We start from the raw sequence: 27,902 nt of genomic DNA on the forward strand, positions 1-27,902 counted from the left end.
GTTAATGTTATTTCACTGCTTCTGAAGACACACAAGAGGCTATTTGCTAAATTATTATATTTTTTCACTCCACTGCAAATCTTATTTATGATCTTATAATCTAGCATTCCAAGGTTTGGGGTTCGTTTTTGAAAACCGCTCACCAAGACTGAATTTATTTAATGAAACATGCAGTCAAAGCAGTGAAATATTTGTACAATTTAAAATAAACATTTTCTGTTTTAATTAATTTTAAAATGTAATTTATTCCTGTGACATAGCAAAGCTGGATTTTTCAACATTTTATATTATAAATGTTGAAATTTTTTATTTTTGTGGAAATTGTGAACATTTTATTTCAGCATTCTTTGATGAATATAATTATTTTCAGAGAAAAACAGCATAATGTAACATTATAAATGCCTTTACTGTAACTTTTAATCAATGTAATGCATCCTTCCTAAACAGAAGCATTTAAAAAAAGAGAAACTTTTGATCAGTAGTGTATATTTCAATATGGAGGATTAATGACGTCAAATGCCATTGACCCATATTTGAATTTATGTGAACTCCAGTCATATTTAACAAGATTTTCAGCAAATAATAGTTTGAATTTTAGGGGTCAAAGAAAAGTCCTTGCCTTAGAGTGACAGAAAACCATTAATCAACCTTGTGTATGAACTAAATTGGGAGCAGCTGCCCTCAATACAATGCTAAAATGCCCTCAAAAGTTATTTTTCCCCCTGTATGCCTGTGTTTTCTGAAGATAAACAAAGCAATTTGGGCAAATCAGATTTGAGCGCTGCAAAACAAGCTCTTACAGCTGAGATCAGATTAGTAATCTCCAGAGGGAGTTACACTAGGAAAGCAAAAGAACTGATCCAGAACAGACGTATAGTGGGTGTTGGAGATCTTTACAGTGCTTTACATTACTGCAGCAATCAATGAGACCTGCTTCATTAGTCATCCTGATAAACGCCCTTCTGTTTGTGTCCTTCTCTGCGAGTCGTGTAATATATTTTTGGCGTGCTGTGAAATAGTGGAAGTCATTATGTATGGTTTATACGGCTCTGTGTGTGTGTGTGTGTGTGTGTGTGTGTGTGTGTGAGTGATTGCGAGCGAGCGAGTGCCTGATCAATACGGACCCCAGATGAGCAATCGCTGCTGGCCGGATAAAACAGGCGATCTGAATTGGGCCGAAATGTCACCTGCTGCATAATTAACGTCTTTATGTTGATTAGAGCGATTGAGCTCACAGCTTCTCTCCTTGCCTCTCATCTAGTCCTTTACTAATTGTATTTATTTCAATTAGAGCTCCAGTGATTGGACAATTTCACGTAGAGTTGCGAAATCATTTGAATTACAATACTAATACTATCTACTGTTCATGCAAATCCATACTTTCTTTTCATTTCATGGTAAAACAAATGATTTAGTCCTAGCAATCATTTGATGTTTGTTTAGAATAAGAAATATGTGATAGTTTGTTGTCAGATTTCTTTTACAGTTTAGCATTGTAGCAGTTGTGATCATAATTGTGAAACTGATATATTTGTAATTTTAAATATGTACACGTATATTCAATATACATTCCAGGAAAACAAAAGACATTTTTTAAAATATAAATTTGCTCAGGTAATCTTGTTTTTAACGCTGTTTTGATATTTTCAATAAAAACAAGACAAGGATATTAATGAAGAATTGTGTATATTAATCTAAAATTGTCAAAATGCTTTATCATATACTCTCATTTTCCTTGATTCTGCCCCTTTCTATTTTCATTTCATTTCCTCTCTCGCTCTCCCTTTCTATTTTCATGTTTCTTTTCCCTCTCATATCCCCATCCCTCTTTCCCTCTTTCTCTTTTCTGTTTCACAAACCCAGAATCTCTCACCATATTAATCTGCCATGCATCTGTAATCCAGATTAGCCAGCGAGCGTGCTTAATCCCATCACTTCCCCAATCCCGCGGGGGGGGGTGCTTTTCCTGGTGCCCGAGAGAGAGAGAGATTAGGTGTGATGGGGAGAGAAAGAGCATAAAACTGATTCTTGATGAGAGATAAAAGTAAGTATGCGAGAGAGAGATGGCGATTAGGCCTCAAATAGAGGCAAACAAGTACAAAGGCTACATGGAGAGAACAAAGAGAAATGGACGGAAATAAAACAGCAGCATAGCCAGTGTGGAGAGCTTTCTTTTAACTGGAGAATATTAAGGCAGATCATGAGGTCATGAGATCTACATGTGCATAAACATTCATGATCTTCTGCAATAAAAGCACACACAAACACAAGAGGAAATGAAGGAGCTGGATTATAAAGTGCAGTTCATCATGTGCTCTGTTTCAGATGAACCGCCCCATTCAAGTGAAGCCAGCGGACAGTGAGGGCAGAGGAGGTATAACACACACACACACACACACACACACACACATGGATGTCTATTTATCTTTATATATATATATATATATATATATATATATATATATATATATATATATATATAGACTTGATCATTTACATTTAAGAATGTCTTCAAAGGACAGTTTTGTCACGTTTTGCTCACTTACGAGAATAGTACAAATGCCAAAATGTATTAATAATTCAAGAATTCAACATTTTAAACCCATTAAATGGGTGTGGAATGAGTACAGACTGAATTAATCCTCTTTTATTGGATGAAAACAGCAACACAATCCCAAATACAATGCAAATGGATCTTTCATCTTTATTCTGTATTGATACACAAACAAAACACGAGCTAGTGCTGTTGTGTTGCTCAGCAAGTGACGGTCCTCTAGGGCTCTCTAGTGGCCTTTCATATTATCACACCATGACGCTTACACTAACGTGGAGTGACAAATATTGTCTGCGATGATTTGATGGTTATTACCACTTAAGAATGATGCATGATCTCACACAGCCATTTCTCTAATATATGTATACTTATCATGATCTGTCTTTCTGTGTGTAGATAGGAAGCTGTTTGTGGGGATGTTGGGGAAACAGCTGTCAGACACCGATGTCAGAAAAATGTTTGAGCCTTTCGGGAGTATAGAGGAGTGCACGGTACTCCGAGGCCCTGATGGAGCCAGCAAAGGTGCACAAACCACATTCGAATACGTGCACTTTGTGTTTCCCCAATTCCCCTGCAAGGAACAGTGTTAACCAATTAATAATAACAATAATAGTATTTTTATTAATTATTTTGCTTTATAATTTAATAGATATCTAATAATAATTAATCAATAATAATATTTATATTTTTGTAATATTTACTACTACTAATAAATATTATCATTATTATTGAATTTTTAATGAATCGCTTTATTTAATATTATATAATAATTAATTAACTTAGAATTTACTATTGCTATTATTCATTTATTAGCTTTTTTGTTTGGAAGATATATATTTTTTAATTATTTTAGTGAATCCTATTTTTTCACAGTTATTTTCTTAAAGAATTGAATGCTTATTTATTAATCATTAAAGATCAACATTTACTCATTATTATTATTCTTTCATTGCATTTCTTTTCTTGGAAGAGATGGAGTAGAGTTTCTGTCTGTGCAATTACATCAATTACATTTCCTTGTTTAGTTGTTAAAGTGTATGCTTAAAACAAATTAAAAATCTGTATGCATAAAAATATGTGCTCATATTTTCAATATATTCTAGGAAAACAAATGTAATTTTTTTTATGCAATTTTGCTCAGGTAAATTTGTCTTATTTTAAGGATATTTTGACTAAAAACAAGAAAAAAAAAAAAAAAAGAAACAATGAAGAATTTTGTATCCTAATACAATATTAAACACTATTATTTAATTTTTCCACCCACCTAACCTTGGTTAATTTTGGTTATAGATTCTCATTCTATATAATAATTATTTAATGATAATAACTGATAATTTACTATTGTTTAAATTAGAAAAAAATATCATAACATATTTGTTATTATACAATAACAATACTTATTTAATAATAATAATAATAAAGTTTTACCCATTATTATTCTTTCTTTGCATTTCAAATTTAATTTAATTTAAATTTCTTTGCATTTCTTCTTTGGGACAGATGGAGTGGAGTTCCTGTCTGTGATAAATTACAGTCCCTTACAAAAATACTCCCCACTCCCCAAAAACAATCCCCATTTTCACAGACTCACATTCTGAGCACTGACTGCAAGTTAACCACATATTATAAATTGTATAAAATATTGGAAACAAGTGGTTTTAGTAAGGCTTTCCAGTTTTTTTTGACTTTCAGTAAGACTGCAGGCCATAAAGCACATCTGTAGTAATACAACACCAGTGGGGTTGCAGCAGTGTGTTCACTCATGCATATGTTGGCTAATGAATGATAGCCGTTCGGGACAGGCTGTGATTTATAATGTGATGGATGTGTGTTCTGGGTAATTACGTGTGAGTGTGAATGGAACAGATGCACCTGCTGTAGTAAATCATTAACTGTTTCCCATACATACACACATAGGCCTTGTGAAATTATGTGGGCGTCAGTACCAAACGCAGCTTGTTGTGTTTGATTGAATTTGTTTAATTGGACGTTTAAATACTCTCACTTGATGATGCATTGTTTCAGACTATTAAATGTCAGACTAATGCGTTTGCCACATTGCTCTGGCTTTGTCTAATAATGTGTCGTGTGTTGCAGGTTGTGCATTTGTAAAATACCAGAGTAATGCAGAAGCTCAGGCGGCTATTAGCACTCTGCACGGCAGCCGCACTCTCCCGGTTAGTGTTCATTTCACAGACACATTCAGGATTCCTCCCACAATCACACCTACAAGCATAACACAACACACTAGCACATTGTTTCGCTATTCATACTCACTCACTACAGAGTCTTTGTGCTTTGTTTAAACCTCACCCACTGCATATTTTACCTCAAGACCTCTCAGTTTGTTTTATTTGGTTTTCTTGATCCCCTCAGGGTGCATCTTCTAGTCTGGTAGTGAAGTTTGCAGACACAGAGAAGGAGAGAGGAATCAGGCGTATGCAGCAGGTGGCCTCCCAGCTGGGTGTCATTAGTCCCATGAGCCTACACCTGGGAGCCTACAACGCTTACACACAGGCAGTGAGCACTAACACCACACAAGCCACCCAGTGCAAGAACAAACTTAAAGCGCTTTGGATGGCCATGTGGTCTGTTGAAAGCGCTATATAAATGCAGTCCATATACCAAACTTACACTACTGTTCAAAAGTTTGGTTTGGAGTTCACAATCAATGCTTGTAAAGAATTATACATTATTACAAAAGAATCTTTAAAAAGTAAATCACATTTTCCACAAAAATATTAAGCAGCCTAAGCAAAAAAAAATGTTTCTTGAGTAGCGTATTAGAATGATTTCTGAAGGATCATGTGACGTGAAGTCTTGAGTAATGATGCTGAAAATTATTCACAATATTACTGTTTTTACTGTGTTTTGGGTCAAAGAAATGCAGCCTTGGTGAGCATCATAGACTCTTTAAAAATCCTTACTGATCTTACCCAAATGTCTGAACAGTAGTGCATATTACATGAACTGAATAAGATTACAGATCAAATGAAACATTAAATAATTCAACTGCAGGTGATTTTTATAATCATCCAATGAGGAAGCAAATATTTTTGACTTTGTTTTGAACAGTTTTATGTAACCATTCTGAACAGTCTCTAATAGGTTTCCTTTTTTGTTTCTATAACACAGTGAGTTTTATGCTTTACGTGTGGCTTAAGAGTCCAAATATTTCTTGGGCCACTATATGCACCAGTTCACAGAAAATACATTGGGATGAAATTGATTTGGGATTATGGCAATAACTGGAAGTTGCAGTACCAGAAATACTTCCATAATTATTTTCCGTTCTGCACAAAGGAGGTTCTCATTGAAATGGCATTGACCTAATAACCCCTGTACAACCCCTGCACAGGACTTGAATTCAGTCAGAACTTTATGTGTCATAGTTTGGATACACTCCTTGTTTTGTCTCCTCCAGCTCGTCCAACAGCAGCAGGCCTTGGTGGCTCAGTCCGCATACCTGTCTCCCGTTGCGACGGTTGCTGCAGTGCAGATGCAGCAGTTGGCTGCTCTCAATCCCAACAGCATCATAGCAACACCCATTGCCTCCATCACACCCTCCTCAGGTAAATGACAGTCAACGAAAAGCAGTTTATATTTCGTATTCCCATTCCAGGAGTTGTTAGATTTATTCGTGGATTTGTAATTGTCCTTGTGCTGTAGGTACGAGCACTCCTCCAACCATTGCTGCCACACCTGTGTCTGCTCTGCCTCCACCAATCGCAGTCAACAGTTACCCTCAAGTGCCTGCACCACCCAATGGCCATTCTGCATCTGAAACCCTCTACACCAATGGTCTCCATCCATATCAGGGTGAGGATAGCTCCTCCAGTCTTAATTCTTTATTATACTATATTATAGGGCTGCTATTTTAAATGTGATCATGATTTCTGCTTCTCTCGATTTATTAAACATTATCCATGAGTAAAATCAATTCTGAGAATCTCTTCTAAACTCATTATTAATGTTTGAAATGCATTGCTGAAACATGTAACAAAGACTGTGAACTAATGCTCTCAGTGCTACATTTTTTATTGAATTATAATTGTATTACCATTACCATTATTATTGTCTCATTCATCACTGCTTTTCTTCTGTTTGTTTTCAATGTTTATCTGTTCTTCAGCTCAGAGTCCTGCACTGGATCCTCTCCAGCAGGCGTATACAGGCATGCAACACTACACGGGTGAGGCTTCTGAACTCTTCAATCGCTATTCGAAATGTGTCAAAAGTGAAGAATGTGAAATACAGTGCTCTCTTTTCCAACAAAGGAAAATAGTTTTCCACTGTTTTCATTAAACGAAAAAAAAAAAAAGATTTGATGGGATTCTCAGTACTGTCAGAAGTTGTTTTCACTGCTGAGCTTTAATCAAAGACTAAATGAAGCAAGTCACTAGCTGAGTTGATTTAGACTGTTTTTGCAGCAGGGCTGGCTAATGCAGTTGGTCTTCCTCAAGGTTTGATCTGCTCAAAATAACAAAAACAGACTGTGGAATGGCACTTGAATAGATTACTTTATCTTGATCTCATGTTTAACTTCATTACTCCACCCACAGCTACATATCCCGCTGCTTATGGATTGGTCGGTCAACCATTTCCACATCAGCACACTTTGGTTGCCCAACAGCCACAGCAGCTGCAGCAGCTGCAGCAACGAGAAGGTAATGATGTCATTTCCTATTCAATTGGCTCTTATAACCACCGGCATCCTGTTTTGATAATTCCTTATACTATTATCGAACACACTTCTCAATCATTGTTCTCCGAATCTCATGCTGCGCCACAAAAATATTTAAAATATGTTTTTTTAGGGAATCAGCATGTTACTTCCTTTTTATGATAGAAGAATTAGACTGAAACTTGTGCAACAGTGTGGTCTGATGTATTTCATTTCCTCCTCTGCCCTTGCCAATGTCTCATATCTTCTCTCTTGTTACTCTCCAGGCCCAGAAGGCTGCAATATCTTTATTTATCATCTGCCTCAGGAGTTCACGGACTCTGAGATGCTGCAGATGTTTTTGCCATTCGGTAACGTCATCTCAGCCAAGGTGTTCGTTGACCGCGCCACCAACCAGAGCAAATGCTTTGGTGAGTGATTTCCAAAAACAAATAAATAAATTGGTTGTGAAATCTATTTATGTAACATGAAAACCTAAAATAAAAAATAATATATGCCTTAAGATGAAAAATGACATGAAATATGAACTTTAATGTCGCATAAAAATATGTATTTCACTCCTTATTTACTTAAGCATACATTTAATGGTATGTGCCAATTTATTTATTGCATTCCATGACTTATTTAATTATGTATTTCTTTAATTAGTATGTCATACTTCTCCAAAGCAAGAAGCAGAAGTTTACCGTTGAAACTAAATCATCAGTGACTCATTCACCGAAGCACTTCCTCCACAGCATTTACATCTTCTGTTTTCTGGTCATGTCCTTCACAATGCAGGTTTCGTAAGCTTCGACAACCCGGCGAGCGCTCAGGCTGCCATCCAGTCCATGAACGGCTTTCAGATCGGCATGAAGAGGCTTAAAGTTCAGCTGAAGAGGCCTAAAGACGCCAACCGCCCATACTGAGCCGAACAGGTGACGAAAGCTAGTGCCTCTCCATTAAATCTCTTAGTATTATGCTTTGTGAGCTGATCTAAACTAACCAGTCTAGCCTGTTTTGACTTATTAAACTTGTTACCACTGACCTGATGATGTATAATTAAAAACTGTAACCTAAAGAGTAACTCATCAGCATTAGATCTTAAAAACAAAAGCCGAAAGGAAAAAAAAAAACACTCATTAATTTTTACTTTCATTTATTGTTTTTGTGCTGTGTCATTGTTCACAAAAAAAAAAAAAAAACAATCAAACAAACACAACCTCATCCACACCAAGGCTGCCCGTCCAATCATAACTCGTGCGGAGTCCACGTCGCTATGGCTACGGTGGCCTAGCATCCAATAAAGCTCCCCCTTCCTCCCACAGCGTTGGTTTGTAAGTTGATTGGCCTGTGTTGGTTGCTGTGGAGATATTCCTGCCTGTGATGGTTGCCATTAGCAGTTTTGTTTTTTGGCCCTTTGTCATGTATCCTCCATGCTGAGAGTGCATGGCGGGTTACCGTGTTGACTATGGACTGTGTTTGGTGCGTTGTGACTCTCTCTCTTTTTGTTTTATAAATACTGATCAATAACTGTTACTAATCTGTGATTTACTCCTAAAGTAACTCCGGTAGCTAATGGAGTTACTCAAACTAAATTGATGCTATTGAACTCTAATCAACCAGCTCAATGTGCTGCTTTTGGGTGGATTTTGTTTTTGATCAGTCTCCTCTGTGTTTTGTTTGGTCATGACTCTATTTCTTATATAAAATACTCCCATATGTAGTCTGGTGGTGTTATAGTTACTGTGAATGTGGGGTGGGGGGTGAGGGGTGTTGGGGGGGGGTCAGTGTGGTTGTATTTGATTCAGAGAGCGTTTGTGCTAGTGGATATGCTGTTTCGTGCCAACGAGTGAGCTTGTGTACGTGCTTGCGTGAATGAGGCGAACGATCCGTGCGTTTGAGCGTGAGAGCGAACGAGAGGTAGGGAACTTCATTCATTATATCTCTCAAACCTCTCACGCTGAGGTTTGAGGTGACACTTTGTGGTTGTTCTGGTGAAACGAGTGACGCATTGTGCCGACCTAAGAACAGCATTCCTCTGTAGGAATTCTGGGTTATAACAGAAAACCTTTACTTGCTCATTTATATTCAGTCATTCGTCTGAGCCCTCAAAAAAGACGCAGTTAAGTCTCCAGCTGATCACAACACAGCCCAGAATTCCTATGGTGCATGTTGGAAATTTGTTTGCCTGCCAGAAATGTTTCCCCACTCTAAACGATCACTAACATAGAAACACACACTTGCATAAAAACCTCATTCACTGATTTACATTGTAGGTTGCATGGAAGTATAGAACGGTAAACATTAGGTTACGTCCACATTAATACAGATTTAAAAGGTTTCAAATGCTCTCCGTCCACACTAGCATTTTTATGCGTATTCAAAAACGTTGCTAACCTGAAAATGCTTAAATTCTCTTGCTGTGCTCATGTATAACATCATAAACGCTTACAGAGACCAGACATAATATAGTTATTCTAGCGCTGTCATTTTAGTAATAAATATGGGCTTTTGCATCGGAGGAACCTTTTCATAATTTCTACAACTGTTGATGGAATTTCCCGTTTTTAAGCATGTTCGTGTGAGTTCTGGAACTGCATTTAGGGGAACTAAATTAGCTGCTACTTCAGAGTAGGGTCTAAAACAGTTCTAAAGGAACTACTAGTGATGCAAGTGTAGACTGATTGACCAAACACATACTAAACAGTGGCTACCCAGCATTTTTAAAAAGCCACATAAAAATATTTACTCCATGAACATGGAAACCCATGACAACGGCTTTAACCTGTTTTCTGCAGCATTGTGTTTTTCTCATCCTCCATCATATGTAACACTGCAAGGTGTCAAAGAAGACTTAGTTGCGTAAATTGTTCATATTCCATCTCCGTTATCGCGAAACCCACAACACATCACAAAATCAGCCCTGATCACGTGACCTCCATTCACAGAATATCACAGTCCACACTACAACGTTCTCAAATTTATATACTTGGGAGAGCATCTTCAAAGAGCTGTTTTTGCCAGACCAAAAAAATGGGTATTTGTGATATTTTCAGATGCAAGAAAATTCGGATTATTATTGTGGACGAAAAGAGATCACATTTATCCAGATCAATGTGGACGTAGCCTTAGATAACCTGCCCAAATGCACAATAGTGTTAAGAAGTACTTTTTGTGTTTATATGGCTTGCTTTTAACTGCTGTTTTTCTTTCCTCTCATAGGGAAGAAAGGAGAGGATTGTCGAAGTCACTTTTCCTCCACTTCAAATTACGGGACCAACGACTTTCACAAAAACTACAGTATAAGACCTACCGAGATTATTTAAACAAAAATACACATTTAATAACAAAGACAGATTTATCGCACAAAGTGCAGGTTAAATAGAATGATTTGCTACCTAAACAGTATACGATATAAGACCAATCAGCAACGCTCTTCTGCTTCACACGCTGTGTGCTTGTGGGTCGTGACATTTCTGCCCTCGTCCACACATCTATGCCCTGCACACACACAAATGGGACCAATGCAAATATATCAGTACTACAGTAGTTTCGCTTCTGGGTTCAAAGGAACTATGATCTATTAAAGTCTTTCTGCAGCGATCTAACATATGTATATAGAAATCTGAGGGGACCATGTGTAGACATATCGAAACGGTTGGGAGGGTGGGACTGGGTCAGTGTGATCAGAGCAAAGAATCATGGGAGGTATATGGTAGCTAGAGAAAGAAAGTCCTTTTGGGAGTTTTAAAGGATTTGCTCTTGGTCTCTAATCAGAGTCCAGTTATACATAGTTCTTCATCTTTAATACTTAAGGAAACAAATTACCTGAGGTTAAGGATGCTGGTCCTATATTGCGAACCTCCCTAAAACGACTGAATATAGTTTATCACAGAGAAGCTGTAGTTAGAGTTTTTATTTTTAGGTTTGTTAGTTTTTCTTTCTTTTTTTAATTTGTTAATGATTCGAGAAGATTCATGAAAGTTACAAACATTTAAAAATGTATTTCACTGTATATATCATGCTTTTAAAATGAAGGTCAAGATTTAAATGTTTGGGATATTATTACTATTATTATTATTATTATTATTTAGGGAAAGTGATTTCTATCTTTTTTTGCAATTAATTTATTTGATGGAGGGCGTTTTTTTTATTATTATTTATGAAGATAGAGAATCATTGGCACATGTTCTGATGAATCCATGTATTTTTAGACATTTTATTTACAGATTTACCATTAATGAACAATCATTATTATTATTCTATTTATTTTCTTCAACTGTTGTTTCACAACCTGTCAATTACAACAACAAAAAAAATTTGAATAAAATTTTAAACAATATTTTTGTGTCTGTGAGATTACGGGAATGAATTTGTGTGTATGTTGGATATTTTCATATGCATAAAAATTCCGATTAAGTATGATATATACTGTATATATAATTGTTACCAACTTGCAGCAGAACATATTTTCACCCTTTATTATTAATAACATCCTCTGTGTGTGCTAAAAGTCTTCATACTATTGGCTTTAACAAAGGCAAATATGGACAGTTCTGCATCTTTATAGTGACTGCATGAACTTCATCACAAATTATTTAAATAGACACGGTGTAAAACCTCTTGGTTTCCACTGCATTATATGCTGTGAATTAAAGTTGTACTAAACTACATTTTCTGTTTTATTAATCCAAGACATGCACAATGAAGACAATTATTTTTTTGAATGTGATGTACTCTTTTGGATTAAAAAATTTAAAACAGACAAATGAAGCAGAACAAAAATATGTGTGTGTTTGTGTGTAGAAAAAAAAAACCTTAAACTGTCAACTAATATTACTTGCAGACGTTAGTTCTGTGTGGCTAATAAATATATCATGTTTTAAATAAGGCTAAGCTACTCTATAATCTATGCATTGATGGTTCTCCATGCATGTTCAGCTATCAACTGGTCAATTGAGAAGCTGTAAATCACAGTCAGCATCACAGCTTCTTCGAATATTGCGTCATCCTTAACACGTCATAACTCACATGCAAATAGCAAAAACGTCACCTCAAATAGCATCTGCCCCGCCCTTCAGATTTAGTTTTTTTTTTGGCTCTCATGTTCACTCTTTCATTCGCCTACCTCTGTACAACAACACCCGGCAAAAGTACGTCTGGACACTTTCAGCTCGGATATGTGAAGAGAAAAGTGTTTAAAAAAAAAAAAAGTATAAAGTTTGAGCTGTGTCTCCACGTGGACTGACAGATATACGATTAAAACCAACAGTGAACGAAGCGGAGGAAAAAAAGGAGTTTGGAAGTCAGTTTAACACCAGACTTCCCTTGGCGTCCTTTTACGGGGATTTTAGAAAAATATACAGAAAGACTGGATTATGGATTATGAAGAACGCACACAATTGTACAGATTGCCCTGAATAACTGCAAGATTACACCCACTTTCATGCACCTTTGCTAGATCCATCTCATCTCCTCGCACCCTTGTGTTTCTGGCTACTGTTAAAAGTAAGTAAGTTACCGTTATACGCAGCTGTGCTCGTTCCTGCGTCTGTCAATTCCGTAGATGTATTTTCATTTATTCATATTTGTCCGATTTCTAACTTGCTGTTTAGTTTTAGCACGATAGCCTCTTGAAGTAAATTGTTTGATGTGTACGGCCTACACATTAGGGAGCGGCGAAATGGAAGTAACTTACTCAATTTTGTAGCGCGTGGTTAACGTTAAGTGTGCATGGTTGTGACTACAACACGCCTACGAACAAATATCGGTCGTAACTTGTACCCTATGCTGTTCATGTATCCTGAAATGCATCGACAGTAGAGAAAGCCGACAATGTTTTTACTTACGTGGCTTTTAGGGGCGGACTCCGTGTTTAAAAGCTGCTCGGATGAAGCTTAGTGAGTCAGTGCAACATTAGAGGATTAGTTTTTTAAATGCTAGATTGCAGATCGTGTTTTGACTCCATGTCTGTGGCAAATTTTGTTAGGTACCGGTATTTTGCAAAGCTGGACGTCGGCTGTTCAAATAACTCGCACGTTTTAATGTGAACCGTTATCGCGGACGTCTAAAACTGTTCACGCTCGTAAGAAGCGTATGTGTGTGTTTGATTTAACTTGTGATTGTCTCGTGCTACACTCCAGGGCTTTGAAGTGGCGTATTACTCTATGACGTACGATGCACAAGACGTTTTTATAGACGAGCACCATTTCTCTCTCTTTGATTTTTATTATTAACTTTTGCATTTTACTGTTATCCTCTAACAATATGTAAATTACACTGTACACAAAAAAGAGACATTGCTATAAAGTCTGAGAATAAAACGACAAGTAACACGTTGAATTAAACAAAAAAGTAACAAAACATAAGATGTTGGCTTCATCATAAAAAAAGAAACTCATCCAGGTTTGGAACGAAATGAGGGTGAGTGAATAAGGACAATTTCATTTCAACATTTTCATTTCTGTGTGAACTATCCCTTTAAATAAAATCTTTGGTTGTGTTCACTAAAAGATTAATTCATGAATCCATTTAGGTCATCTGAATATTTTACACTTATTGTTTTATGAACACTGCATGAATGGACATAATACTCTGTTTGGACACTGAAACATCTATTTGTTTAAATATGCATGCTTTCTATGAATGAGTCATTGAATCATTCACTGAAATGATTAGTTGACACACACTGTTGGCATGAAACAAAGTTCACCCTATATGTTTAATAAATACATGTAAGGAAGGTTACTGTGAACAATTAATTTAGTCAATTTAAATTCTGTCTCTTTAGGCTCTCATTTAGTGCCTCATTACAAAATCCAATCAACATTTGAAGAAAATTTTAATCAGAATATCATAATTCAATATTGCGGTGAAAACGACAGACTTCTCCATGATAACGTATGCAGGTCTTCTCCACTCATTGAGAGGATTCCCACTTCCCAACTTGGATTTACATCACAATATGGAATAAAAATATGTCACTACTCCCATTTTATCGCGACTAAGCATCACATTTAATTTTCCCCAAAATGACAACAAAGCTAATTTATATTTTTTCCTCCAATTTCGTCCCAGGTCTGAGTCACTGATTCATTCACAAACAAAAACAAAACCAGAGCATTCCAGTTGCTCTTTATAGTTTGTGTATTCGCTAACCAAACAATTCTTCAAAGCTGAGTGTGACTGCAATCAAACGCTGATATGCCAGACAGTCTTTAGCCTCAGGGTTCAAAGGCCATTTGTCTTATTTAATGCTTGGCAACTAATTAAGTCCTTTGTGAGACATTCTGCTATTTCAAACTCACAAAAGTTTGGGAAATTGTTTGTTAGTAGTTGTAGAGATAAAAAAAAAAATGTCTTGGATTGGCACTTTACCAACTGTTTCAGAGAATATTAATGATTTAGAAGATACATTTGCCTTTATTTGATCATTTATGATTCACTACTTCGCTTACTTGCACCACTTTATATCATCATCTTTCTCAGGCCTTTTATCAAACATTATTGGCTCTTTGACATTGTTGATATATTCAGGCCTTGTTTGGATAACATTTATTATCAGAGTGCTTTTAGCGCTTCATTCACACAGAATAGCACGGAAAGGAAGAGAATCTGTCTCATTCTCTGGCCCGGCCGGCTCCAAGCAGTGCTCATTACCAGGTGACAGTACACCCTTTCAGCTGCTGCCAGCTATTGACACGCGGCCATGATGTCATGCTGACCTCTCAGAATGACTCCATTGAGACAAGAGCAGGCTTTAGGACAGCCGGAGGCCCACCCGCTCAAACCGTGTCACTGACAGCACGACAATAAGGAGGGGCTTTCAATGAAAAGTCCTCTGCGTGTTTCTTTAGACTCATGTGAATGGTCCTGTACCGGGGTGTGTGTATATACCTCTCAGGAGAGCTCATGTTGTTCCTCTGGGACAATAGCTTATCAGTGGTTTTGAGCTCATATTTAGTTTCTGAGAAATGTGGACTATCAGTATTGAGGGCAGATGACATCTCAGCTTTGAATCTCTCAATGTCTTGCTTGACTGGTTTACTGACAGTGTATTGTAAATATTGTATTTTAAACACTAGTAAGCTGCTTACATATAATTTTAAGGCAACATAGGGTGTGTTACAGGCTTTTTCAAACTTAATTATGCCGCCCTCAAAGCAATCCCGGTGTGCTGTATTGAACTATTAATATAAAACTTATTCATTCATTAATTTCCCATTCATTTTTCCTGTAGGATTTAGTAGCATGAACCAAACATGCTAAAATAATTAGAATTTGTTGAAAACATAGAATGCACATTATAAAAGAGATTGTCTGACCAGCAGTAGCTTTAAAATTTTTTATTTTGGACGATCATTTTCATATAGTAATAGACATTATTAAATATTTTTTAGTTTATTATGCTTGTTTTGTTTGTTTTTTTTGTTCAGAAAAAAATTTAATTAAAAATTTAACACCACTGCCTGATTTTGTGTACACAACCATATTTCAGAAGTTAGAATCTTTATATTTATTTATAATTAATTGGGGTAAATGCTGGAGAAATGATACAAATATTGATTTAAAATTTTACTGCTAAATATCCATATATGTGTTTGTTTGTTTATGTGTGTACTTTTTTTTTCATTCATAAAAGTCAAAGAAAACAAGCGGCTCACACTTGCAAAAGCCCCATGAGATCTTCTTTGGTAGTCTTGAAAATATCTGATTATGTTATGTTTGATTTCTCCTCTGCATCAGGATGTTGTCCAGGCTGAGCGAGTGGTTCTGGAACGAGAGGCTGTGGTTTCCAGAAGGACTGGGTTGGGCTGACCTGGAGGATCGAGACAGTCTCACCTACGCCAAGGCATCTGACCTCTGGGTGTCCCTGCCCATCGCCCTCGCCTTCCTCATTATACGACAGATCTTTGAGAGGTCAGCATGAAACCTTCTTATCATATTGGTTATCACCAATGACAGTATTGTATTTACGACATATGATTTATGCAATACTCATTTATGCATAAATTGTCTGTCACGTTTAGTGGCCATTATTATTTGATTGGTTAAAAACAGAGAAAGCACAGTAGTGTAATATGGAGTGAATGATACATACTGTATTGTATACATGAGCTCGGAAGGAGGATATTTGATATAATTTTATCTGTTTGGAACTATCCAATAATCAATCTGAATTATGTTGTTCATTTGCATTTCAAAAACCTTTAAAGCATAAGCTTTGAATGATCAATGTTTTAAATATGGTTAATATTGATGCAGTTTTTTTCAGTTTCCAGTTCAAGTGGTGAAAGTTTATTAATGTTTTTCAAATTTAGGACAGTGGCCATTCAGCTGGCCGCAGCTTTTGGCGTAAAGGAGAAAGTCAGAGTGCAAGCTGCGCACAACCCCACGCTGGAGTCGTACTTCAGAATCACAAATAAAAATCCCAAACAGGTACTACATTGCCAAACTCATTATTACAGGAAAACCCTTTACTTGTAATATGTTTCCTCATTTATAAGCTGCTTTAGATTCATGCATCTGCATTATGAATGTAAATGTATGCAGCAGGTCTTTGCTATCTTGTTTATTTAAATATACACACATTTTCAATGCTTTGTTGTTTCAGTCCAATCGTGAGCGACATACATATATATATATATATATATATATATATATATATATATATATATATATATATATATATATATATCTCAAATCCATAAAATCATGTCTCGCCATTAAATGACCCTTCATGTGTTCTGTTACTCTTCAGAGTGAAATTGAGAGTTTAGGTAAAAAGACCGGGTACTCAGAAAGTCAGATCCACAGATGGTTCAGGCGACGAAGGAATGAAGAGCGACCCAACAAGCTGAAGAAGTTCAGAGAGGCCAGGTACAGAACAATTCACAGACTGTTTGAACCACATTTCCATCCTTTTAATGGTTGGTCCTTTAAAGGGGTCATATGATGCTTTTTTTCAAAGATCATTATTTTGTGTATTAGGTGTAATATAATACTTTGACATGCTTTAATGTTCAAAAAACACTTTATTTTTCGAATACTGTACATTAGTGTAGGTCCTTTATCAAACGTATTGTTTTGTACAAAGTCTCTTTCCGACAAGTGCAGTCTGCTCTGATTGGCCAACTGACCCAGTGCATTGCGATTGGCCAAACACAGCAAGCACTCATCGGAAATACAACGCCCCTTTCCATAATTGCAAGCTTCTTCTTTCAAAATAAAAGTAAAGACCGTTAATATTGTCCTTAGTTTTACCATCAGTTCAAGCGTGAAAGGGGAACAGAGTGGTGTGACAGACACCGTAATGAAGATTGTATGTGTTTGCAGTACACAAACCACAGACGGTTAAGAGCGCTGACTCCACTGTGTGACCCTCTCTCTCTCTCTCTCTCTCTCACACACACACACATATGCGAGTGCATCTGAACAGTCAATATACTTAAAACTAAAATCATACTTCCAGTAGCTGATTCAGAAGCACCACATTGTCGTAGCAAAGCCAGAATGACCTCCTCTCCTAGGTTCACAAAACGGTCGTCCATTAAATACATTGCTCTTCTGTTGTAAGTAATCTTAAAGATTCCTAAATGCATCTACTTTTGGAAGGCCAAATAAAGTGCTTTTACTTTCTCCTAGATACACACAACATCTCCCTAACACGGCTTCTTCAACACTAACTGTGGTTACTGAAACCACACCTTCTTTCTTTGCGTGAACATTTGGGCGGCGTAATGCAAATATTTCCACATAGCGACATAGACGTGGGGGCGTGTTTGAATGAGCTGTTTTAAGAGGGCATGGCAGAGTGTTAACTTTGATAAAGAATATCTCTTTGGGTTTGAGACTGTAGTCTTTGCAACTTTACAGATCTTCATTATGCACCAAGAGCTTGTAACACTCCAAAGAGAAAGGAAGAAATTAAATGGCATCATATGACCCCTATAATATCTTGTCCTTGACATTTCAACATTCATTTGTCTTGTGCTTCAGAACCACATCCAACACACATAATTAAAGGAATGCACAGGGTTCAATACAGTGTTAAGATTAATCCAAAGCATTTGGGGTAATGTAAATTACCTTGAAATCGTTCACCCAAAAAGGAAAATCTGTCAATCCAAGATGTAGATGAGTTTGTTTCTTCTAAGGTTACAGATTTGGAGAAATTCAGCATTAAATCACTTGCTCACCAATGGATCCTCTGCAGTGAATGGGTGCCGTCAGAATGAGTCCAAACAGCTGATAAAAACAAGATGATAATCCACAAGTAACCCACACATCTCCAGTCCATCAATTAACATCTTGTGATGGGAAGAGCTGCATGTTTGTACGAAACAAACCCATCATTAAGATTTAACTTTTCAATCATCACTTCTTGCCAAAACACAGTCCTTAATAAAGCTTTCTCCAGTGAAAAGTCCATCCTCTTTGCCTCTCCTATCAAAATCCATCTGTTTTAGTTTTGTAAACCGTGCTTGATCTGGTGAAAGCGATAGTATTTTTTTTGTAAGCATGCAGTTTTTCACTTCAAGATGGTAATTGATGGACTCAAGTGGTGTGGATTACTAGTCGATTATTGTGATGTTTTTATCAGCTATTTGGAATCGCATTCTGACGGCACCCATTCGCTGCAGAGGATCCAATGGTAAGCAAGTGATGTGATTCTAAATTTCTTCAAATCTGTTCTGATGAAGAAATATACTCATCTACATCTTGGATGACTTGAGGGCGAGTAAATAATTTTTAGAGATTTCATTTTGAAAAATTGCCGATAAAATAACTCTGCTGAGCAGCAAACCTTTCAATCAATTTTTGAAGAATAGTTCTTGATATTATACTTGTCAATCAAAGGCTAAAGTTCTATCGATTACTAACCTTGCAAATTTTTTTATTCTGCATATCTTTTTTCCTGTTATGACCCCATAAAGCTTTTTACATTCATTCTACTGAATAACTAGAAATCCATGCACTACAACACAAACTTAAAGTTCAAATGTAATTCATGTTGGCGCTTAACACGAATTAAATTTTCATATTTCAAAAGTGCATTACCTGTTAGTGCACAGTGCTTGTCGATAGTGCTTAACTTGTATTGAGCCTGGAAGATCCTTTAAATGAGTTTATCATGCCGTCTCCAGCTGTCAGTCACAACAGTAGGTTGTAGATGCTTTAAATACAGTTGTAGGGGCTGTTGAGCGTGATGTGGGCTTGCAATAGTAGTAATTGTATTGTGAGTGGACTGTATCAGTGTTGTTTTGCCTCCTTTTTGTACATTTTGTCACTTTATGTAGTAACTCCATAATGTAAAAGTAAGTCTAGACCTTTAAATTGAATGAGTTGTGTTCAGGTAATGTTTCTGAATTATTAATCGAAAAAAATAATGTCATTTCTTCTTACGAGAGATGTTTGGGATTGTATATTATGTTGCTGGTAATGTGTTTGCTTCTGGATATTATTTGCTGAAATGAATATGGATTGTCTTGCAGTTGGAGATTTACCTTTTACCTTCTTGCTTTCATTGCTGGCCTTGCTGCACTTATTGATGTGAGTATTAATGATGTTTCCCTTTTCCTCTTCAGTAGCAAATCAGTGTTTGGCCATTTTTTAGTTTATTGGCATAAACCAAAATATGTATATTTATTTCCTATAATATTGGCTTCATTAATCAGCTGATGTATGGTTCCTCTTGGCTGGTTGATCCAAGTGCCATTTAAAAAAACTGATGTTATTTTTATCCAGGGATAATGCATAATTTTTGTTTTCAAATATTTCATGACATTTTGGGTTACTATTGTTTAGTTTGCACAATATTTACACAGAATTTATTCTGATATTTGCAAAGTTCCCATTTATAGTCCGAATTTGTATTTCAACAATATTATGAACACCTTATTTTCTAAAACTAAATTTATATCTATCTCATATGTATGTACATTCACTATAGATGCAAAATTGGACAAACCTGTTTATTCTTTTATTACCGTTTTCTACATTTTTAGAATAATAGTAAACTCTTCAAAATAACGCGTGGGCGTTAGGTGCAAACAAAAATCAAACACAAAAATTCTGAAACCATACATAGGGACAAATGATCTTTGTCTACAAAACTAATGTCAAGAATTTAAGGAAAGGCCTTAGATCAGAATGTTGTTAAGATCATGAATGTTAAATCTAGTGTCTCTAAATGTTTCATTAATCCATTCTAGAGTTTTATTCCAAAGCAAATTTCAACTTGTTACTGATAACAGCCAATAGCTGGCCTGGCATTAAAACACCAACAAACTAAGCTTTATATCTACCATTATAAAATCTATCAGCCAACCTGCTCTCTAAATTCTGGCATCGGCTGTTCAAAAACCTATAATGATGGACCACAACCCCTCCTGTTTATAACTTTCATGTAATGTCATACTTGTGACCTGCATTGCTTTTGTTGAGATGAAATATGAGAGCGCTTTTGTCTTGGTGCATATTGTCTTCATATTGTTTGTGTTTGTGCAGAAACCTTGGCTCTACACAATGAAGGAGATGTGGGCAGGGTTTCCAATGATGGTGCGTTTACCTCTTTCGTTCTTCTATTAATTTTGTGGGTGTAAAATGTGTCTGCACAACCTTGTAATCTGAAATGGTCTTTCCGTGAACTTCGGTGTTGCTAAGCTTATGTAAATACAAATTTGTTTCATATGAGAAATATGCAAACTGATGCCAGAGTACTGTCCCTTAAAGCGACACTATGTAAACGTTGGCGCTCTAGCGATTAATAAACAGAACTGTACGCATCCCACGGAAGCACATCCTAACCGGAGCTACTTCTCAAAGTGTATGTGTATGGCGATTCACGCAGTCCAAAAATAATCGCTTATTATAAATATACCATAGTGATTTGGGATAAGACAAAAAGATGGTTTGGTAGATACATTTATGATGTACTCACTCATTATATACATTTTGGACATTTTTAAACATACTGAAATGTCATCTTTCAGGATATTTTCTCATTTCTTTCTTTCTCTCTCTAGACGCTGCTGCCTTCTCAGTACTGGTACTACATGATTGAACTAGGCTTTTACATGTCCCTTCTCTTCAGCGTCGCATCAGACGTCAAGCGAAAAGTGAGTGAGCCAAACACTTTAAACTAAAAACCCTACCTAAAAAGTATCAGTTTTTAGTATTAGTGTCAAAGCACTTTCCAGCACAGAAAGAACTCTAGCCATTCCACACAGCATTAGTGAACAGTAAAAGTACAGCAGGATTAGGTTTATCAGTGGTTCACTTGTCCAATGTTTTATTATAAGTCCTGCTGAAAAAACAGCCTAAGCTGGTGTTTACTTCTCTGTTGGCAGATTTTAGACACTTTTCAGACTAGCTTGGCAAATCCATAAACCAACTTTGGCTAGCTTAAACAGTTCATCTTTCAAATAGATGCATAAAGTACGTCTCATGTTTGGTGCTATTCATTGAACTTCTTGCCAACCGGGCAAATAAAGCTTCAAAACTGAGCTGAATGAAGATGATGCATCAATGCTCATTCTTTCTTTGAGGGAACATTTAAGAGCCCAATAAGATGAGATATCTACACAAAACCATCAAATCGACATCAAATCAGGTGGTGTTGGTGCAGTGGATAAGACACCTGCCTTTGGTGTGAGAGACCCAGGTTCTAATCCACTGTGAGACCCCAATGTGTCCCTGAGCTAGACACTTTAACCCCTAGTTGCTCCAGAGGCGTGCGACCTCTGACATATGTAGCAATTGTTAGTCGCTTTGGATAAAAGTGTCAGCTAAATGAATGAATATCATGAATATCAAATCAAGCTTAATCCAACATGGAAAAAAAAAACACGTGTATGAGATAATAAAATCCAGCAGATCGAATGTCACCTGGTGGTATTTTCACAAACTGAATTTTAATAGGTCACCTATTTTAAGTGATGGTTTGATTAATCAGTCAGCTAGTCTATTGTGCTCATCCTGAACTTTGAGTCTAAAACTTTGGCAATAGCATACTAATATTCTCTAAAAGAGCATGTGAAGTTATGTATTTCTGATCAAATAAATGCAGCCTTGTTGGGCACAAGAGACTTCTTTCCTAAACATAAAAATCTTACCAACCCCAAATGTTTGATTGACAGTGTACCTTATTGCCCAAGAATTACCTTATTTGTGACTCTGGACCACAAAACCAGTCATAAGAGTCAATTTCTCAAAATTCAGATTTATATATCACCTGAAAGATGAATAAATACGATTTCCATTGATGTGTGATTTATTAGGATCGGACAATATTTGGCCGAGATACAACTATTTGAAAATCTGGAATCTGAGAGTGCAAGAAAATCAAAATACTGAGAAAATCGCCTTTAAAGTTGTCCAAATGAAGTTTTTAGCAATGCATATTACAAAAAATATATATTGATATATTTACAGTTAGAAATTTACAAAATATCTTCATGGAACATACTTAATACATGGAACATACTTAATATCCTAATGATTTTTGGCATAAAAGAAAAATGTATAATTTTGATCCACACAGTGTTTTTTTGGCTATTGCTAAAAATATACCCCAGCGACTTGGTTTTGTGCTCCAGGGTCACATTTATGTTATTAGCATGGTACTTCTAATAAACCATGGCAGTACTAAGTCCATAACCACTGCATTATTTTGTTGGTAAGATCATATTTTCCCTCGTTCTCTTTCCTTCAGGACTTTAAAGAACAAATAGTGCACCATGTTGCCACCATCCTGCTGATTAGTTTCTCCTGGTGTGTGAACTACATCAGAGCAGGAACCCTCATTATGCTGGTGCATGACGCCTCCGACTATCTGCTGGAGGTACTGGAACATTAGAGACTGTGTCCACTTTAATACAGAGAGAGACTGTTCTTCAAACTTTTGGATTATCTTATTTGCAACATTATAATAACAACACATCATTTTGTTTAATAGAATGTATAGTGAATCATTTTCTCTACGGAGGTTGAGTAGATGAGTGTTTTGCAGACATACTTTATACACTCATAGTGCTGTCCATTACATGGTATTAATAATTGTAAGCCAAATACTGTTTATTAAACAAATATTTTCCTTTGCTTTTATCGAGCTTCATGTGCTTGTAAAGTCATGTCGCTCTTATAAATGGCAAAGGTAATTCAGTACATCTGCTTCAGTATGTGGTCAGGGATATTAATGCCGGTTTGAAACACTGCCTCCTAGTGGTGCTTTCTGTGCTAGAGTCACAGACATAATGTCCAATCTCTGTCTGTCCCAACAGTCTGCCAAAATGTTTAACTACGCCGGCTGGAGAAAAGCGTGCAACTATATATTCATCGTATTTGCTGTCATCTTCATCATCACCAGACTCGTCATCTTCCCATTTTGGTGAGTTGGCCAATTTTCTGTCTTGATCCCAAGGTTTATAATTAAACCTATAAATCATGCATTTCTCTTGACCCACTTTCTGTATTGATCTCATTTGAGAGATCAAATGATTTGCTTCTATGATATCAAATGAAAGCTCGTGCCTGCCTCAAACTTTGATTGCAATGTCCCACTTTTTAATAATTCTATAAAAAAAAATTTCTTCATTGCTAGATAAATGTCAGATGTTAAACTCTCAGTTTCTCTCTTCTCTGTCTCTCTCAGGATTTTGCATTGTACTTGGGTGTATCCGGTGACCGTTTATCCTCCGTTCTTTGGATATTACTTCTTTAATGGGCTGCTGTTTGTGCTGCAGTGTCTGCACATCTTCTGGGCCATACTCATTCTGCGTATGGCCATCAAATTCTTGCCAGGCAATGTAAGTTATCCAGCACAGACCGGACTACTTTGGATATTATATTTAGGCATTTTATGCACTATTGATCTGTAAGAAATATGAACTGCAAGGATTGTAATGCTTCATCACAGTTCATTTGTCATGCCACAGGATATTGTGGAGGACGAGAGGAGTGACCGAGAAGAAACGGACACGGAGGACGATGAGGAAGAACAGGAGGACAGGAAAGCGCCAGTGAAAAATGGACCAGTGCAGAACGGCCACTCTCCTCTAAACAACAACCATCACCGCAAGAACGAGTGACACTAGCAGAGACCAGAGAGGAGGTACACATGGACGAGACCTGTAGACTAATGGATTGAAAAGGCCCAGAGCCAACACGCTCACAATACATGTAGATATATACATGATACTCATTTTTTGGAAAAGGACATACTTTGAAAAGGAGGAATGATGTAACTTTTTTCCCCCTTTGCAAATAATTGAAAACACTATAAATAAGCACCGTATCATTTCAATAATCCTTTGTTTGTTCAGGGTCTTGTCTAATGTTAGTGAATACAACGTTCACTTGCTTTACTGGAAATATTTCCTCTAGTTTATTAGGTGTTCAGTGCCTTATTAGTTCAAAGTTGTGCTGATGTTCTTTTCATTTCCTTTTTGTCTTTTGGGCATCACGCACACACACACTGTTAGCCTCCCATTATTTGTCAGTAATACGTTTTTTGCATGTTTTGTCAGGTCAACTGTCAAATTTCCAAGAATCCCGCAGTATTGAGGATAACTATAAAGATAATGATAAAGATATAGTTCTAAAAATCATTCTCAATATTAAAGAATAGCGGAGTCCACACCACAACTGTAACGATAAAGACAAAGAGGAACGATATCGTTGGAATCACTCTCAGAATGTTTTTTTTTTTCTGATGAATGATAAAAACATTGACATCCAATCAGAATAAATCCTGCTGAAATGAGCTCGAGACTTTAAAGCAGCAGACGCGCTTAGAATAAACAGACGATATCGTTCGCTGGTGTGGACGCTGATATCGTTATTTTTATAGTTATCGTTCTTGGTGTGAACGGGCCTTTTAGAGTTCTGAAGTTGCCAAAAACTGATTGGAATGTTTCGTTTTGTTTCGTGTCACCCATTAGTTCTCTATATAATAACAATCTCACCAATTGACCTTCACACACCTGCTTTACTGAGAAAACTTGATCTTCCCCCAATCCAGTTGCACTAATACTGACCCATTCTTGCAACACTACCACTTTACAGATACACAGAGATTTGTACTGCCATTGTATCACGTCCCAAAGAGCTAAATCAGTGTGCTGCTTTTTGCATTCAACATTTGTCTGTTGAGTTCATAACAAAGCAGCAAATGTGTGTGTGAAAGAATCTCGTATCTAATATTTGTGTTGGTCGGCGTGTGTCCTGTAAAAAGGCATTCTTAAATATATTAGTAACACAGTTATTTTAAAGTGTTTTTTTTTTTTTTCATTTAAGGTTATTTTTTATTTAAGGTCCAGATATTTTCAGGAAACCTGATAAGCTGATCATTTATGCAGTATGTGGAAAATGACTTTGTAAAATGCAAAAAAAACAAAGTACTTGGCAGGAGAACCTGTAGTTAGTGTTTTTCTCTTCCATTTATCTGATGAATAATTACAATAACAATCAGTATTGAGTGCTGGATGCACTTTGTAACTCTTGTCTAATGTAAAATGCATTATAATGATTGTGTTGTTAGCAAACGGTTTGACATAATTGAATCTCTGGCTTGCATTTGTTGTATTTATGGGAAATGGATTTCATAGTTAAAAAAAAAGGTTATGGAAATGATCCAAAATGTAATGTTTGCCCAGTGTCTGGTGCTTTACATGAGATCATGTTAAACCTTGAAGGCAGAGTTCATTGTCAATATTTACTCAGCATCATTTTGCTCCAAAACCTGACTTTTCTTCTGTGGACAACGAAAGAAACTTGGTGTGCAAACAACACTGGACACCATTGACTTTAATTGTATGGACAAAATAGTTCATCATTTATGTTTGCAGAAGAAAGAGGGTGAAAAAACGATGTCATCATGTTCATTTTCGGATGAACTGTACTTTTAAGTGTCATCTCATGTTTTAATTTAAGCAACAGGTTTACAAATTGTGGTCCAGTATTTCTTTTGTTAATATATGAAAGTCAATGTCAATACAGGTGCTCAGCATGTAATGCATTTTAGCATTTTTGCCAGATTGGCTTTACAAAGTTATTTTAAGTTTCCAAAAGTTGTCACAAGTGCCTTATTTGTAAATGTATGTGTGTCATTTGCTCATGTGCTTGTCGTCCTTGTGTTCCTGACCTCATGGCTTTAAGATTTTAAGCTGAACCATCCTCCTCTCTCTCACTCCTTCTCTGTTTACATCCATTCAACCTCATCTCTCCCCGCGGCCCGGTGAGAAGACCAAACCTTCCCCTTCACCACTTCCTGTCCACAGTGGGTCCACTGCATAAACAAACTATTTGATCTGTGTCCCAACTGCCAGTATTTTGTATCATTATTCAGTGACGAAAGATAAAGATTCTTGTGGATGGGAGTTTTTTTTGTCTGCTTTTTCTTTTCTTTTGTGCTCATCAGAGCTGCATTTAAAATACAGTAAAAACAGTACAATTCTGAAATATTATAACAATTTCAAATAACTGTTCTCTATTTTATTACGTTTTAAAATGCAATTTATTCCTGTGATGAAAAAACTTTTTAGTAGTTACTTCAGTCTTCAGTGTCACATGATCCTTCCGAAATCATTTAATCTAAATATTTCTAAAGTTGTGCTGTTTAATTTTTTTTGGGGAAAGAGTGGTAGTGTTTTCAGGAACAATTTTTATAAAGTTCAAAACAACAGCGTTTATTTTGCAACCATGTAAATGTATTTAATATCACATTTGATCGATTTAAAGTGTTTTTTTTTTTTAATGGAAGTATTAGTTCCTTTTATTAAAAATAAATATATTCTGCCCCCCAAACTAGTTTATGCAGTTCCTCCAGATATTAAACTTTTAGTCCTTGTAATTGAACACAAATGCCAAACAAATTAAGAGAATTAGATGTTTTATATATTGGCAACATGTAATCTGTTCATTTTAGAATCTTTGCTTTAAGTATATTTAATCTTTGCTTTGCTTTGAGTGTATTTAGAGATTTTACATTCAATGATGTTTTTAAATACACTTAGAAAATCAAAAGTATAGTTATTATTATTTAATGCCTGTAAAAGTAGTAGATCCATAAATGCCACCACTTCGCTTCTTTTAACGAGAAAGAATCTGCCAATCAATTAAATGCAAAATGTAAGCATGGTAGAAATTCGTTTTTTGATCTGTCACAAGCCGAAATGTTTGTACAGCACACGTGTGTGAGATACGTCCACTGAAACTCTCCACTGTTGTGGCTATGTGACTCTCTCTCCGCTGTGTAATGAACCTTGGAGCACATTACGGTTAACTGCCACTTTAATATCTGAGATCAGTTACCGACCACGCTATGACTCTTAACCTAAATGAAGGGTTATGGGCTGAAATCTGATCTCAGATCAGCAATCTGCGTGATCACACAATGACTGTAATTGGTCCTCTATGGTAATGTGGCGTCGCCGCTACATAAAGGTCACAGCGTCAGTACGCTTGCTGTTCAGTTGTCCATGTCTGCCTGCAGTGATCCAGCTCTCTTCCTCCATATCTCTATGAAACCCTGGCCTATGGGTCATTTTAATCATGTGTTAGTTTGTAATCTATCTAGATAAGATCTGTACGCCTCACTGAGGGGACTGGGATGGCACATGAGAAGCAGGTGAGTGCATGATGCCAAATTAATTCAAAACCGATAATAAAATGTTACATAAC

The 27,902-nt window shown here is 36.4% G+C and overlaps 2 protein-coding genes across 6 annotated transcripts in view; both read left to right on the plus strand.

Moving 5' to 3' along the window:
- Positions 1-11,562, plus strand: part of LOC127978549 (CUGBP Elav-like family member 3) — a 29,298-nt gene extending 17,736 nt beyond the window's left edge. For 3 of the 4 annotated variants that reach the window (XM_052583281.1, XM_052583282.1, XM_052583283.1), the window contains 11 exons: positions 2,326-2,374; positions 2,951-3,076; positions 4,652-4,731; positions 4,931-5,074; positions 5,979-6,126; positions 6,224-6,373; positions 6,687-6,746; positions 7,117-7,221; positions 7,505-7,648; positions 8,019-8,155; positions 10,443-11,562. In XM_052583281.1, the coding sequence (XP_052439241.1) occupies positions 2,326-2,374; positions 2,951-3,076; positions 4,652-4,731; positions 4,931-5,074; positions 5,979-6,126; positions 6,224-6,373; positions 6,687-6,746; positions 7,117-7,221; positions 7,505-7,648; positions 8,019-8,146 (1,134 nt within the window). In that variant the 3' untranslated portion in view covers positions 8,147-8,155; positions 10,443-11,562. Of the gene's footprint in view, positions 1-2,325; positions 2,375-2,950; positions 3,077-4,651; positions 4,732-4,930; positions 5,075-5,978; positions 6,127-6,223; positions 6,374-6,686; positions 6,747-7,116; positions 7,222-7,504; positions 7,649-8,018; positions 8,156-8,455; positions 8,555-10,442 lie in introns of all 4 variants that reach the window. The other variant, XR_008158542.1, reaches the window with a different exon arrangement.
- Positions 11,563-12,298: 736 nt separating this feature from the next.
- LOC127978550 (ceramide synthase 2) lies at positions 12,299-26,599 on the plus strand. 2 transcript variants are annotated; one of them, XR_008158543.1, is made up of 12 exons: positions 12,299-12,728; positions 15,966-16,139; positions 16,541-16,658; positions 16,981-17,099; positions 19,715-19,772; positions 20,730-20,780; positions 21,248-21,340; positions 22,936-23,064; positions 23,504-23,610; positions 23,875-24,028; positions 24,158-25,481; positions 25,518-26,599. XR_008158543.1 is itself a non-coding variant. In XM_052583285.1 (11 exons), exons 2-11 carry the CDS (start codon positions 15,967-15,969, stop codon positions 24,308-24,310), a joined length of 1,155 nt encoding a protein of 384 aa, XP_052439245.1. In that variant the 5' UTR covers positions 12,299-12,728; position 15,966; the 3' UTR covers positions 24,311-26,599. The 2 variants fall into 2 exon arrangements, 1 of the variants encoding a protein (XP_052439245.1); XM_052583285.1 differs by having other exon boundaries at positions 24,158-26,599.
- The last annotated feature ends 1,303 nt before the right edge of the window (positions 26,600-27,902 follow it).

Source organism: Carassius gibelio, chromosome B19 (assembly GCF_023724105.1).
Source record: "Carassius gibelio isolate Cgi1373 ecotype wild population from Czech Republic chromosome B19, carGib1.2-hapl.c, whole genome shotgun sequence".
NCBI classification, from domain to species: domain Eukaryota; kingdom Metazoa; phylum Chordata; class Actinopteri; order Cypriniformes; family Cyprinidae; genus Carassius; species Carassius gibelio.